The following is a 15,241-nucleotide window of genomic DNA, read 5'->3' as shown; positions in this document are numbered from 1 at the left end:
TTTTTAACTTAATTTCATTGTGTTTAGATAACATATCTGTATGCTTTCAGTGCTTTGAAGTTTTTATTTTGAGATAATTATAGATTCTCAGAAAATTGCAAAGATAATACAGAGAGGTCCCATGTAGCCTTTACCCAGTTTCCCCTAGTTGTTACATCTTACATAATTGTAGTACAGTATCAAAACTGGGAAACTGACATTGGTAACGACCAGTGTATATAGTACTATGCCATTTTATCACTTGTGTAGATTCCTGTCAGTGCTTTGATTTTTGAGACTTGTTTTATGGTCCAGCATATAATCTGTCTTGGTGAATGTTCCTTGCGCACTTGAAAAGGATGTAGATTCTGCAGTCATTGGTGAAGTATTCTATATATGCACTTAGGTTAATTTGGTTGCTGGTATTGTTCCTAAACTTTCTATATCTTTACTGATGTTCTTTTGATTTGCTTTTATCAACTACTGCAAGAAGAGGGTTAAAAATCTTAACTGTTAATTGTGGCTATTTCTGTTTCTTCCTCTAGTTGTGCCACTTTTTGCTTCATGTATTTTGAAGCTCTGCTAATATGTACGTATACTTTGCAATCATTGTTTCTCCATGATGGTATGACCTTTTATTCTTATGAAATAATTCCTCTTAGTCTCTGGTAATATTTCTTCTTTTAAAGTCTACTGTATCTGATATTTTAACGTAGCCTTTTTAAACTTTTTTTTTTAGGGAAGGGTTAGGTTGGTTGGTTGGTTTGTTTTAATGGAAGTCCTGGGGATAGAACCCAGGACCTTGTGCATGCTTCCACTGAACTATACCCTCCACCTAGCCTTTTTTAATATTTATTGTTTCTGTGGTATAACTAGTATAACATTCCCTTCTTATACTTTTAAACTGAGTCTGTAATATTAAAGTGTAATTCTTACAAAAACCATATCCTTGGGTCTTGCTTTTTTGCCCAGTCTCACCATCTCTACTTTTTTATGGGTGAGTTTAGGCTGTTAACATTTAATGTAATTGTTGATTTGGTTGGATTTAAGCCCATCATCTTGGTAGTTGTTATCTGTTTGTGTCATCTTTTCTTTATTCATTTTTTTCCTTTCCTGCCATCTTTTGAATAAATCAAGTTTACTTTTTAAATTGCATTTTATCTCCTTCACTGGCTATTTTTTAAAGTGGTTGCTTTAGGGATTACAATATGCATAATTGAGTCTACCATGAATTAAGGCTACAATGTGTCATGTGTAATGTACGAACGTGGCAGTGGTTTACTTCCATTCTCTGTGCTGTTACTGTTATACGGCTTGCTGCTGCATAGGTTACAAACCCCAAAATGTATTGTGATGTTTCTTTTGAACAGCAAACAAGAAAAAAGTCTTATCCATACACATGTATTCATCATTTTGGTGTTTTTCATTCTTTCATGTATGTCCAAAGTTTCTATCTGGTACCATTTCCTTCGGGCATGAAGAACTTTTTTAACATATCTTTTAGCAAGCTTGCTGATGACAGATTCTCTCAGCTTTTGTTTATTTGAAAAATGTCAGTTTCATCTTTATTTTTAAAGGATATTTTTGCTGAATATAGAATTGTTCACTAATTCCTTTTTTTTCTTTCAGCCCTTTCATTGTTTTTGATGAGAAGTCAGCCATCATACTTACTGTTGTTTGCCCTTGTCCCTGGATGCTTTTACGATTTTTTTCCTTTAGCATCAGTTTTTAAAAGTTTGGCTCTAATATGACTACCTATGGCTTTATTTGCCTTTATCCAACACGGGGAATCTTTGAGATTCTTGGATCATAGGTTGATTTTTTTTTTTTTTAAATCAAGTTTGGAAAATTCTCCACCATTATGTCTTCAAATATTTTTTATTTTTTCCTCTCTCTTTCTAGGACTCTAAATTACACATGTCAGACCACTTGCTGTTGTCCCATAAGTCACTGAAGGTGTTTTCATTTCTTCCTGCCTTTCTTCCCCCTGCTTCACTTTGAATAGTTTTTATTGCCCATTGTTCAAGCTTATGGATCCTTTCTTCTACATTGTTCAATATGCTGATAAGTCTACCTAGTAAAATTTCATTTTAGTCCAGAATTTTCCTTTTTTTTTCTTTTTTAATAGTTTTCATTTCTCTGCTGAGATTTCCTATTTGTTATCTATTATGTCCGTATTTTCCTTTACATTCTTCAACAATTGCTGTTGTCAGTTTTAAAGGCATTGGCTGCTAATTTTATCATTTGTATCATTTTTTTCTTCTGAGTCATATTTTCCTACTTCTTTGCATGTTTTGTCATTTGTTGTTGTTGTTGTTATACATTGTGGGTACCACATGGCAGAGTATCGATTTTTGTCTTCCTTTAAAAACTCTGGAGTTTTGTTGTAACAGTCAATGAATTTACTTGTGGATCACCTGGTTTTATTAAGATGAGTTTAGAGTAGCCCTTAACCCTAGGGTATGTCCCTTACTCCCACTGCGTGGTCTTAATGGGAGCACAACTGAATGTTCAGATTGTTAAGTGTCGTCTCTTCACCCTAGATGGTTGGAACTTCAGTGTCTCTCAGAAGTTCCAGGAACTTCTGGAATCTCAAATCAGCATCTGGATCCCCAGCAGCCATTCTCTTTGTCCTGTACTAGCGCAGCTTAGTATTTAGCCAATGCCTAGAAGTGACCCCTGTGCAGATTTATGAGCCTCTTTCTCCATGTATGTCCTGCCTTTCTGATACTCTCCCCAGTGAGATTGCTGCTTTCTTTTTGGGCTTTACTCCCTTGTGTCATAGTTAGGAGTATGCCCTCAGTCAAAAAGCAATTTTGGAACACGCCTCCAGTGTTTCCGTTCTCTTACGGTGTACAGCCTTATACTGTCTCTTGTCCAGTGTCTTAAATAATTGCTTCAAGTATTTTGTATAGTTTTACATTTGGGTCTGGCAAGGGAGCACATTTAATAATTGTTACTCTATCATGACTGAAACCAAAAGTCCACATTTTGGCAAATCTGGAATTGCAATGTTTCTTACTGTTAATGCGTTATTAATTTTTAAAAAGTGCTTATTTACTAACTTGGCAATATAAAGAAGTAGAACTCTCATATCTACTTTTTAGGCATCTATATCCACTTTAAAAGCTGGTAAATATATGAGGTTAAATTATGGTGGAACAGTATGTTGTCAAGTATAAAATCATCAGTACACAGAAGTGTTATAGCCGTTGTTTGGATTACAGAGCTGTGGGTTACAGGGGAAATAACAGGATTTCTTGGTAGAGATTGGATTTGAGCAGAGGCTTGAGGACTTGGTAATATTTAAGTACAAGATGGAAATGAGCACAGCATTTCTGAATGATCAGTATGCCTAGAGAAGAAGGTTTTGGTTAGGATGTAGTGTTAAGATACAATCAAAAGCCCTCAACCACTCAGCATACTATATTATAAGCCTCACCTATTAAACATGAAGCACCTATTCAGGTGAGGCTTATAATATAATATGCTAAATAGTTAAGAGCTTTTGACTTTTGTAAGTAATATGACAATAATGTGAAAGATGCTTAATGAAGAAGAAATACTACAGTAAGGGAGAGCAGTATGGAGGCTATTGTCGGTCTAAAGGGGAGGCAGTGAAGGTTTAACTGGGGTGTAACAGCGAAAGGAAAGTGGAAAGGAGGAGCAGATACAAGAAATAATACAGAGAAAAATCAGCAGAAATTGATTATTGACTGATCTGTGTGAGATGAGCAGAGGAAAAAGGAGAAAAAGGTGACTGAATTTTTGACCCTGAGTACATGAGAGAATGATATATTGGCAGAAACTGGAAAGTCAGGAATGGGGCCCATGGCTGCAGGAATGATGAACTTGGTTTTAGATATTAGAGCCAAAAGGATTAAACACATTACTTACCTGTTGCATAATGGTATCACTGCTTAAAGCTAGCAGCAGTTTATTAATACTGACATTCTGAAGGTTTTAACAGTACTAATTTTATTTCTGTTTGTACCACAGTGGTTTTGCCCAGCATGCTTGTTTTCTTTTGTTCAGCTGGAAACTGAATAGGCCAGTAAAGTAAAAATGAGTACAAAGGCTGATCTGAATAGGACCCTAACAAAGAAAGTGTAATTACTGAATTACCAAGGTGTCTAACCCACGGCCCACACACCCTCCATTCCCCGTGACACATATGTGGCATTGCTTTTGCCTGTCTTCCTGATTACTAAACTGTTACATCAGTCAGCTTTTGCTACATAAAAAAATCACCACACAGCTAATTAAAATGCAAACATTGATTATTTCTCCCAATTTGGTAGGCTAGTGAAGCCACCTGGGCTGGCTCTGAGGCTCTCTTAAGTCTCTGCACTCAGCTGGTGCTGTTTGGTCCAGGGGACCCTCAGCTGCGATTTCCCCTCTCTGCTCCACCTGGTCTCTCATCCCCTGGGAGCTAGCCCAGGCTTGTTCACATGGCACCTGTGTTCCAAGAGAGCAGAACGGTCATTGCAAGGCCTCTTGAAGTCTGCATGTAAAACTCACACTCTGTGGGTCAGAGTAAGTTACAGGCCTGCGAAGAGTCAAGGGATGGAGAAACGGGTTTCTCCTTCTGTCAGGTGGAGTTGCAAAGCATTTTTGGCCATTACTTTCAGTCTGCCACAACTGTTGGCTTTGTGAGTACGGGTGCTGCACCACTCTTGTGTTCTTTGATGTCTTTGGGAACTGACGCATAGTAGGCCTAAATATTTTTTCAATGAATGACTAGATTAATGAAGGGAGGAAAGCACTCAAGGAGCATTTCGATAAACCTTAATTTTGAATATATGCTATGTACTTTTATCATACCGTTAGTGAGTATGGTGTTTTCTTTGGGCATGTTTCAGAGAGGATCTCTTTATTCTCCTTCTATCCTATGAACCTGATCAAAGGAAGCATTTAAAACAAAGCAAAACAAAAAGCAGCTACCACTTGCATTAATACTGTTTGTTATTTTTTACCTTCACTTTGGATTGTCTTAGGAAGAACTCAGTTAAGTTTTGTGTATTGTCACAGTCCTATTCCGCTTTTCAGGCTGTGTTGTGGGTAGACTACCTCCAACCTGAACATTCAGGAGACCTGGAGCAAAGATGCTGTATGAAAATAAAGCTGTGTGCCCAGGAGGACAATCACTTCTCATCTTAGACACGTGATTGAATGATTAGCCAGCATCACTCTGTCAACCTGAATGAATGGCTTCCTCTCTCTAACCTCAGTGCTCTCATCTGGGACAGTATTTCTCGGGGTCATTGAGAAAGTAAATGAAGTATGTGAAGAACTCGCTCTAATTCCTGACTCATGGGAGGTGGTCAGTGAAGTTTAGCTCCTTGTACATGTGAGCCAATGCACTGTCAGGACGTGGTGGTGCACATCTGGGTTTCTCATCCTTGGCACTGTTGACATTTGGGTTCAGATATTTCTTTAATGTGAGGGGCTGTCCTTGCTTTATAGGATGTTTAGCAACATCTCTAACCTTTACACACTAGATGCCAGTAGGACCACCAGCCAGTTGTGACAGATAAAAATGTCTCCAGACATTGCCAAATGTTTCTGGAGGCAAAATGCATTTTATTCAGCAGTGGTAATGGTAGGGAGGGAGTTGTGGCAGTGTACCCATAAATGTGGGATTGGAAAGAAAGGAAAATACTTGATTCTTCTCAGAGTGCCTAAAACTTTGACTGCCTGTTAGTCCCATAATTTATTATAAACATATTTGTTACTGTGCTAGCTTACGAAAGGGCTGGCATTTGCTATATATCACGAACTGTGCGAGTAAGTTTTGCGTGCAGTAACAGCTGAATGTTGTATTAGATTGACATTCCCTTGTGAACAGCTTTAAGCACAATGTATTTGTACTTACTAGGTAGCTATTCTACGTGTTAATTTGTCACATTGCACCCAAATCAAACAATAGGGAGGTGAAAATGGATGAAGGACTGGGAAAACATTGAAAATGAGTTTATACAAATCTAAATGTAGTAGGACACAAATATTTGTTCTTTTTTAAAAACTTTTTAAAAAATCAACTATTCTGAGAAAAGTAACTAAACTCACCATTAGCTTTTCTTTCATCATCACTAAGTCAATATATCATCAGAAAAATGTAAGTAAACAGCCCCTTCAAAGTCAAGTTTTTTCTATTTATTATGAAGAGGACTCCAGTGGTGCTTTAGAAACTTTTGAATCATTCATGCTTCATGTTTTAGTCACCGTATATCATTAATTATTAAAGATGTCATAGTTAAACTTTAAATTCAGGGCAGGGTTTGATTTTTCTCTTTTTTCTATTAAAATATATGTATTTCCAATTACGTAATTAAGTTAGAATATGAAAACGTAGACATTTATAACTTAGGGAGTAAAAATCTCCATGTTGCTATATGTGGATCTGAATTATTATTTTTTACAGTTTTACAACGAAACTGTATGAAAGTAGCATAATTAAACAATCTCCTGTCAAAGGACATTTAGATTGTTTCCAGTTTTTTGCTGCAGTGAATATCCTTGTACTTATTTTTTTTTTGCACACTTTCTCATACAATTCTTTATACCGATTCCTTGAAAGTGGAATTGCAGAGTCAAAAGACATTCTTATTTGAATGTTTCACATTATATATAATACACATTTACATCTACCTTATAGCACGTTTCCTCCAAAAATTCCTCTATGGAAGGAGACTCCAGCATATTCTTTCTCTCTATTAATTTATTATCCAACAGAAAAAGAAATGGTGGTAAGTTACTCTTTCTCTTGTGATTTCATCCAAGATGAGGTATTAAAATTACATCCAAGTGATGTCTGTTGTGGCTGAAAATAAACTTGAAAATGAAAACACTTTGTTTCTCTGATTCCCAGCTGCATCCTATGGATGGCACCTAAAATTCTGTTTTTCAGACTGCAGGCTATGACCCATTAGTAGGTCATGAAATCATTTTAATGGGTTTGAAAAGTTATTTTTTAACGAAATCTAATAGCATGTATTTTCTTACAGTGGGGTCAAGATGTGTGAATATATCTGGTCCTAGAAAATTTTCCCCGTTACAAGGAGGGGATTGCCACCAACTCCAACCTCAGTGGTCCAACCTGGTGGCTTGGCCTTGCAGCCTTCACTAAGAGCTCTCTGTGCTGGCCTTTGACGTCAGTGGTGGAATTGTCACAGATGTGCAGAAAATAATCCATTAGGTATTTCATGTAGAACTCATCAAATTATTCAGAACTTAGCTGGTTATACTATGTGTCTCATGTGAAAAAAATACAGATGGTTCACTGAGGGAGATGTTTTATTTATTGCTAGCTAGCTACACAATCTATTTCCCTTTCCATGGTGTGAAATTTTTTCTGAAAGCCTCACTGTTAGGGGAGAGAGATGCAGAGCTTAGGCCCATCTTCTTACTGGTCAACCCAGTATCTTCCTTTTCTGTTTCAAGATCCTTCCTCAAAAGCACAGCACTATGTGCAAAAGGAAAGTGAAGGGAAGGGCTGGGGGAGCAGGGGGGCAGTAGGGGCTTTCCCTGGTCTTTCTTAATCCTTCAGTTCCAAAGGCTTAGTTGGTATTTCAAAATCTTGAAATAAAACCTGCTTGTACAATTAATGCAAATATTACTCAGTGATTCATCGTTTCCAAATAATTCTTGGTTTCATTTGACATTTTATTTTTAAATTATGAATTAACATTGACATCACTCTCGGCTTTCAGATTTTAACAATCACCTCGTATCTCTTGGGCTGTCATTCGGCTTTTAAAACTATGATCTTTTGGCACACATCTGTCCATAAATCATAGGGAAGATATTGGAGGGAGGAGTGTGTTTAATGAGGTGTTTTGTCCAGTGCCTGCAATTTAGAGCTCTTCATTAAGATTTTCACTGCGTAGTGATCATGATAATAACCATGCATCAGTTCTAATAAAGTAGATTTAGTTGAGGTTTTAAAGTTAGAGCCAGGGCCACTTTATATTAAATTCATACATTCAAAGGTCAGAAAACCATCCACAGGTTTTACATATATATGCCTGTGCGTATGTATGTGATGTGTGTGTGTGTGTGTGTATGTATGTATGTATGTATATATATATAAAATCAGTGTAAAAGGTACTGAATGGGTTCTGTCCATTTTTTGAGATTGTGGCCTAAGTCTCACCTCCACTTCTGAAGGCTGTGGACTAAGATTGAGAAGATTTGGGTGATCACCCTGCATTAATGGAAAGGCCTCAAGGCAAAAAAAGAAAAAGTCGTAATATTTTTCTTTGGGGCTCCTGTGGTATTCTAAGATTAAGAATTTTTCACATGGAGTGTTGTGGCTGGTATTAGCGCTGTATTTCAGTGTGACACTATCTACTAGTATTCTTCATATAACTGAAATTATTTAATATGGATATATACCTAAGTCCATATAAAATCCAAGTTTACAGAAAGAGTTACGATTTAGGTGATTTGTTCTTGAATAAGCATTTATCAGCTAACTAACATTCTGAACTCAACAAAATTCTATTCCTTTTAAAGCTCCATCCAGTCAAAATCTCTCACTTTGCAGATGAGGAAACAGAAGCCACAGCGAGTTAGTCGTAAATCCAAAGGCAGAACTCTTGAATTTCAAATGACTTGATTCTTCTTCACTGTATCAGGCCAATATTCCTTTTTTTTTTTTTTAACTGTTTGTCTTAATTCATTACAGCTGTTTGTAAGTCTTCACTCAGTAGCTACTTATTTTAGACAAATATTTTCTTGCGAACCTGCAGGGAGTTCTTGTTCACGTAAGACTCAGCGCTGCCCTTTCCCCTTTTGTTGAAGTTGGGCTCTGCATCCCACTAGGAACCCTCATGGTCCTTTCTCACCCTCACCGGTCACAGGGGGCTCTAGCAGGAGAGGCTTTCATTGGAAATCAAAATCCTCTTTGGAGAATTTTACTCTTTTTGGAGTGTTAAGTGACGTGTCCATTAGAGTGAGGGCTAAATTGTTCTAGCAAAGAGACCCAGCAATACACTGAAGTTGCTTTCTTTCTCACATGCCATGTAAAGCAAGTGACATCAATATTAGCTGCCATTCATCATCCAGTAGGTGGCAGAAGCCAGGTAGGTCTTCTCCATGTCTAGGTTTCATACAGCGGGAAAGAGAAGAAGCAGAAACATGGAGGAAGCATGCCAAGGACCTTATCCCAGACCCGAAAGTGGTGCACAGTAGTTCTGACATCCCACTGGCAAGCATTTCATCAAATGGCCATCCCTCACACCACAGAAGTGTGGGATATACTCCAGCTGAGCCGTCATGTTTCCAGCTATAGTGCTATTACTGTGGGACAGGAGATAAGAGATTTTGGTGGACAGCAACATTCTCAGCCCCAGTCCCTTTGTAGACTTTATGAGAAAAAGAAAAAAGAAAGAAAGAAAAATTGGCCTCAGGAATTAATATTTGCTCTCAGCCTTGTTTTTTTATCTTCTAATTTTTCAGGCAACATATCCAAAATTTGATCAAAGTAAACTTAACTAAAATTAACCTATACATATAAAGCTTTCTTAAAGTAGGGGTAAATCCAAAATCATATGTGATTTTAGGTACTGTTTTTATCTGGCCACGTGGTTCTTCACTTTTCTCAGGGCCTCTGGATAACAGAAGCTTGCTAGGACCTGTGATGTATTAGTATCTGGCTGAGGTCGGGTGAATCTGAGACTGTAGCTTTGATAATAAGGGCCTTTATTTTTGTGTCTTCTGAGTGCATGTTTCATATGACAGTGTTTCTGTACCCACTCTGACAATGGTAGGAACTAGCCTGCTGCAGCAGAATGGTCTAGAGGATGGAGCATGAGAGCCATCCTCCCCTTGTGCTAGGCAAAGCACTGACCAGGCCCTCTGACAGCAGAATGACCCCTTCTGAGCTTCCAGCTCAAAAGTGAGGAGACAGCTCTTGGACCATCACAGAATTCAGGAAGGGTTGGAAAATAATGCCCACAAGGAGCTAAGCTAAATGAATCGTTGAAGTCTAGATGGTGACAAAAAGAAATCACCTCTAAGAATCAAATATGCGTGATTTTTATACAGAGGATGAAGGCTAGTTGTACCAAACTCCAGGACACTGTTGGGAGATTGACGTAAGGGTTTTGGGTTATACGTGAGTGGTAATTCCTTGATTATGCAATCTTTCTGCTGTTAGATTCAGATTCCAAAGAGGAACTATACCAAATCCTCCTCGTAAGGTCTTTTAAAAAGGGTTCAGTTTGGTCTTACTGGAATAACAGAGTTTACCCCTGCATGGTGGGACTTTCAAGGTTCACTCCAGAGTTACAGTTTGGTTTTGTGTTCTTTTGCTGTACAGCTCCAGGATGGCAGAAGACGACCCGTATTTGGGAGGGCATGAACAAGTAAGTATTATAATCTCACTGATACTTTTTTGTAAATGTATTCATGTTTTATAATATACAGAGGGAACAACAGTAACCATCAGGAAAACTCTAAAGTTGGTAAAATTTTCTCTTAAATTGTTTTTCATATCCCCACGTATAAGGTCAGAGGGGACATGCCAAGTAAAGCAAGTAGCTTGCACCTGCTATCACATACATTGTTGCATAAAAATTATGTATGCTACAGGTCAAGTGACAATGACTGTATTAGTGTCCAAGGGCTGCTGTGACAAATTACCACAAACTAGGTGGCTTAAAACAACGGAGATGTGTTCTTTCTGAGTTCTGGAGGCTAGAAGTCCAAAATCAGGATGATGGCAGGGTGGGTTACCTCTGGAAGTTCTGAAGGAGAATCTCTTCTGTGCCTCTTCCCTAGCTTCTGGTGGTTACTGCCAGCCCTTGGCGTTTCTTGGCTTGTTGCTACATCATGCTGGCACAGTGGCCTTCTTCCCTGTGTCTCCTTTCTGTCTCTGTATCCACATCTCCCTCTTTTCTCGCATAAAGGTACCAGCTATTGGATGCAGGGCCCACTCTTCATTATGACCTCATCTTAACTTGATTACATCTGCAGAGACCCTATTTCTAAGTAAAGTCACATTCACAGGTATTAGGGATCAGGACTTGAATATACCATTTTTAGGGGGAACATGAAGTATTTACTTAAAACTCATCTAGTGAGGAGCCAGGTTTGTATAGTAAAAAGGACTTAGAATTCAAAGATCCTTATGCAAGTGCTGGCTGTTCTTAAAACCTGAGGAATCACTTAGCCCCCCAGATCCTCACTTTTCCATTTGTGAAATAGAAATGCTAGTGCCACACCCACAGGGATGTTGAAAAGATTTAATGGTCAACGACTGTGTTTTGGGAGAATAAAAGTGTTCAGTATAATTGTATGAACAGTTATGAAGTGATAACCAGTGTCCTTGTTTTCTTTTTCTCCTAACTTTTTACTTTAAATGATTTCAAGCCTATAGAAATGTTGAAAGTTCAACAGATCTTTATTGGTTTAAATATATGGAGGAGAGGAGCAGGAGGAGAGGGGGAAAGGTGAGGGGGGAGAGAGATTTATATATATTTATATATATAAAAGATTTATATAAATATACTTATGTATATATATAAATTGAACCATTTGAAAGCAATTTTCAGATTCTAAGGTAATTACAATGACAATATTAAATATCAAGAAGTATTTAAAATACTGAGATTTATTCATTCATCAGCTATTTATTGAGGCATTACTATGTACCAGAACATTGGCTAAGGAGGGGTACAAAAATGAGTGGCACATAGACCCTAATCTCAGGAAGCTGCTATTCTAGTATGAAGGACAAAGACATAAACAGTTTCCATACGCTGATACGTGCTGCAGTAGGAGTCTGCACAGAATGGGACAGAAACGTTGAGAGGGATCACCCCGTGCCGCCTGGGATAAAGAGCTGGGTTATGGAGTACTTTCCAAAGAAAGTCTATATAAACTGAGATTTAGAAGACACAGTTTGCTAGGCTAGACGAGGAAAGGGAACACTAAGCTACCAGGGCAACCTGGTCCAAGGTTTGTAATCATTTCACACTTAAACTTTAACAGCAACACCTAAAAAATGGATTTTCCAAGTTTATACATGCAAAGAATCAGTCAGAAAACCAGAGGTGAAATGCTTTTTAAGGGATCTAGTATTGCTTCTTTAAATAAAATTGACTTTATATAGCATTCATTACCCTTGATAACATTCTGATTGATTCAGAAAGAATGAGTATGCATTGCTTTTCACATTAAGATGTTCCTTTTGAATTTTAGTGTACAAATGGTGAAATAGGATAAATCTGGGAACATTTTCTTTGATTACAGCATTAAAGACATTTAGCTACTCACATTATCAAAAACCTGTGTTTTACCTTTCGCTTTTAATGTACTATCTCTAACAATTAAAGGCAAACTCTAACCAGCATTACAGTTGGTCTGCTTGATTTTAAACCATGCTTTCCTGTCTGCACACAGGAAATTCTATCAGCAAGAGATGGTCCTTCATGCCACATAAGAGTAAAAGCTGCCAAAAACAGTCATTTCGAAAGTTTTTCTTATGTGGGCATTTTGTGATCATCAGCAGTGGGGGTAGGGTATGTTCTGATATTTCCATTTTTGAAGGGAAAGGTCCTTGAAGGTTGTTTTTTCCCTTATCTCAAGATTAATGGCATATATTTCCTGAAGTTTACGTGTCCTGAGTGAGAGTTCCTCAGTGTTTTAATGTATTCTGGAATTTGCCTTCCACCCCTGACCTGATGCACAGTACCAGCTGCGGCACACAGCACAGCTTCCCTCTTCTTGTCTGAAGGGGAGCGTGGGTCTCTCCTGAGATCAGAGCTTTTGCCCTGTATGCGCTCATTTTAGCCACCTGCAGGACCATAAGAAAGGTTTTTTTCTGCCAGGTCATCTTTTCTGCTCTGAGACTGGTGAATACTCTCTGTAAGGTGGGGCTATTTTTATAATAATGTTTTTTCATTCCTATATTTCCTTTTCAGCAAACAGTGAACAGCGTAGATGAACTTTACTCTTAACCATTGAAGTGGAGCACATTTATTGTTCCTCAATTGAAAATTTGCATACCACGCAACTGGATCTGAAGCATTCTTTATTTAAACACTGTGTTTCTTACTCTTGACTTAGCTAGACATACTAGATTCTTAGGTACCCAAGAACATCAATAATATACTAATAAAGAGAAGGAGTAAAATATTGCTTTGGTTTTTTTTTTAATACCAGCTCCAGCACATTTGCTAACTAGCACATTATAAAAAATGAAATATGTTTTGATTTCTGTGCTGTCCGCAGACATTTCACAGATGACTTATTGAGGCTGAAAGAAATATCAAACTCAGAAATAATGAATTTTAAATCCTAAGTGAACAAAGTGGGAGGAAAACATTTCTCATGGGAAAAGTAATTATTAGTAACTTGCCTAGATAGGATATAATTCAATCCAAATATATTGCTTGCCCACTGTGTTAGTTTTCTGGTGTTACTATAACAAATTAGCACAAATTTAGTAGCTTGATAAAAAAACACTGATTTATTCTCTTACAATCTGGAGGTCAGAAGTCAAAAATCAAGATGTCGGCAGAGCTGCATTCTGTCTGAAAGCTTTCTCTTCCTTTTTGAGCTTCCAGAGGCGCCTGCATTCCTTGGCTTGTGATCCTTCCATCACTCCAGCCTCTTGCTTCCATTGTCACATCTCCTACCATCCACTTTGACCTCCTGCATCCCTCTTACCAGGCCCAACTGGATAATTCAAGCTACTCTCCCCACCTCTGTATTCTTACCTTCATGACATTTGCAGAATCCATTTTGCTACATGAGATAGCATTCACAGGTTTTGGAGATTAGGATGTGGATGTCTTTGGGGGAGCCATTATTCAGCCTACCACACCCACTAAATTCCAGATTACATTGTGTTAGGTAGGTAAATGTGAAAAAAACAAGTGTGGGAGCTCAGTGCCCAATTACCTGCTCCTTGGAGTAAGTCGTATTTTCAGATTTTCTGTAAATTGTTCCAGGGCTGCTGTCTCCTTCTTTCAGGACTTAAAGCTGAGTTGCTAGAGGAGGAGTTACTTACCATCATAAAAGAAATATAGATTTCTAGGATTAGATTCTTACGCTTATATTTCTAAGAGAGTCCAAGCTTTAAATTATTCATTTAATGAAGATTGAAGTATCCACTCTGATAAACATACACTAGGCCCTGGAGATGCACCAGTAAGCAAGTTATACCAGGTCCTTAACTCTGTGGACTTTGTAGCTGGCTCATTCTTCTGGAATCCCTTTGTCACAAAAACTTAGCCCAGCCCCATGGAAAGTTCTGTACACATGAGAACCCAGCTAGATCTCATGAGCATGTTTTTAAAATCCTGTTGTGAAATATTTTCAGATTTTTGTTTTTGGCTTATTTTTTGTTCCTGTAATTTTTAGGTGTTTTCAGTTCAAAATTTTAATAGTGTTGGAATAATAATGATTGAAATATTCAAATTTTCTTTTTTTGTAGATGTTTCATTTGGATCCTATGAATCATACAATATTTAATCCAGAATTATTTCAACCAGAGATGCCACTGCCAACAGGTAAGAAAAGTCATCATTCCTGTTGCCCTGTCATTTTGCTTTTGCTTTTTTAAAATTCAGGATTTTCTGTAGGCTCTTTTAGAAGGTCAGTGATGTACCTAGAAAGAAAATGGTGATTTATGTTTTAAAAACTAATCTTTCCGTATATTTTTTGGACTGTATTTGCACAAACATGTTTGACCCTCGTTACCCATTGTATGACTGACAATTGTTGCTGATATCTGCTAGCACAGCTCAGAATTTCTTTACTCAGTATGAGATTTTTCCTTTTGCCCCATCTTGTTATCTCTAAGTCCCTCATAACTCCTGTTTTCTTTGTCCCAGGCTCACATGAGGCAGTCTCAACTCCTCAGATCTATTCCAGAAACACTTACTTGAGTCCCTATTGTTTTCCAGCCAGTATACCAGGCACTGGGAACACAAAGTGTACAAAAATCACAAATGTCATCTCAGTAGAAAAGTCATCTTTTTAAGAAGCTTTTCACTTCACATTCTGACCAATTGGATAAAACTTATGATAATCATCCTTTCTGCTAACATGACTGTATTAATTATCCCCATCTGCAAATGTTTTAATCTCATACAGATGATTAAAAAAATCAACTCAGTCTCTGTTTTTATTCCTTGATTTGTATGTAAGTGTATAGTGATAGCTCTTTTTATGTTCTCCTCACATCACCAGGGGGACTTAACAGATGTTCAAAAGCTGTGTGAGTAAATCATGGAAGTTGTATGTAAAA

The 15,241-nt window shown here is 37.7% G+C and overlaps 1 protein-coding gene across 3 annotated transcripts in view; it reads left to right on the top strand.

Moving 5' to 3' along the window:
* Positions 1-15,241, top strand: part of NFKB1 (nuclear factor kappa B subunit 1) — a 110,034-nt gene that overhangs the window by 11,826 nt on the left and 82,967 nt on the right. For all 3 annotated transcript variants that reach the window (XM_074343173.1, XM_074343171.1, XM_074343180.1), the window contains exons 2-3: positions 10,304-10,349; positions 14,426-14,501. In XM_074343173.1, the coding sequence (XP_074199274.1) occupies positions 10,311-10,349; positions 14,426-14,501 (115 nt within the window). In that variant the 5' untranslated portion in view covers positions 10,304-10,310. The remainder of the gene's footprint in view (positions 1-10,303; positions 10,350-14,425; positions 14,502-15,241) is intronic.

Source organism: Camelus bactrianus, chromosome 2 (assembly GCF_048773025.1).
Source record: "Camelus bactrianus isolate YW-2024 breed Bactrian camel chromosome 2, ASM4877302v1, whole genome shotgun sequence".
Lineage (NCBI taxonomy): Eukaryota > Metazoa > Chordata > Mammalia > Artiodactyla > Camelidae > Camelus > Camelus bactrianus.
This window is presented reverse-complemented; position numbering and strand designations above follow the sequence as displayed.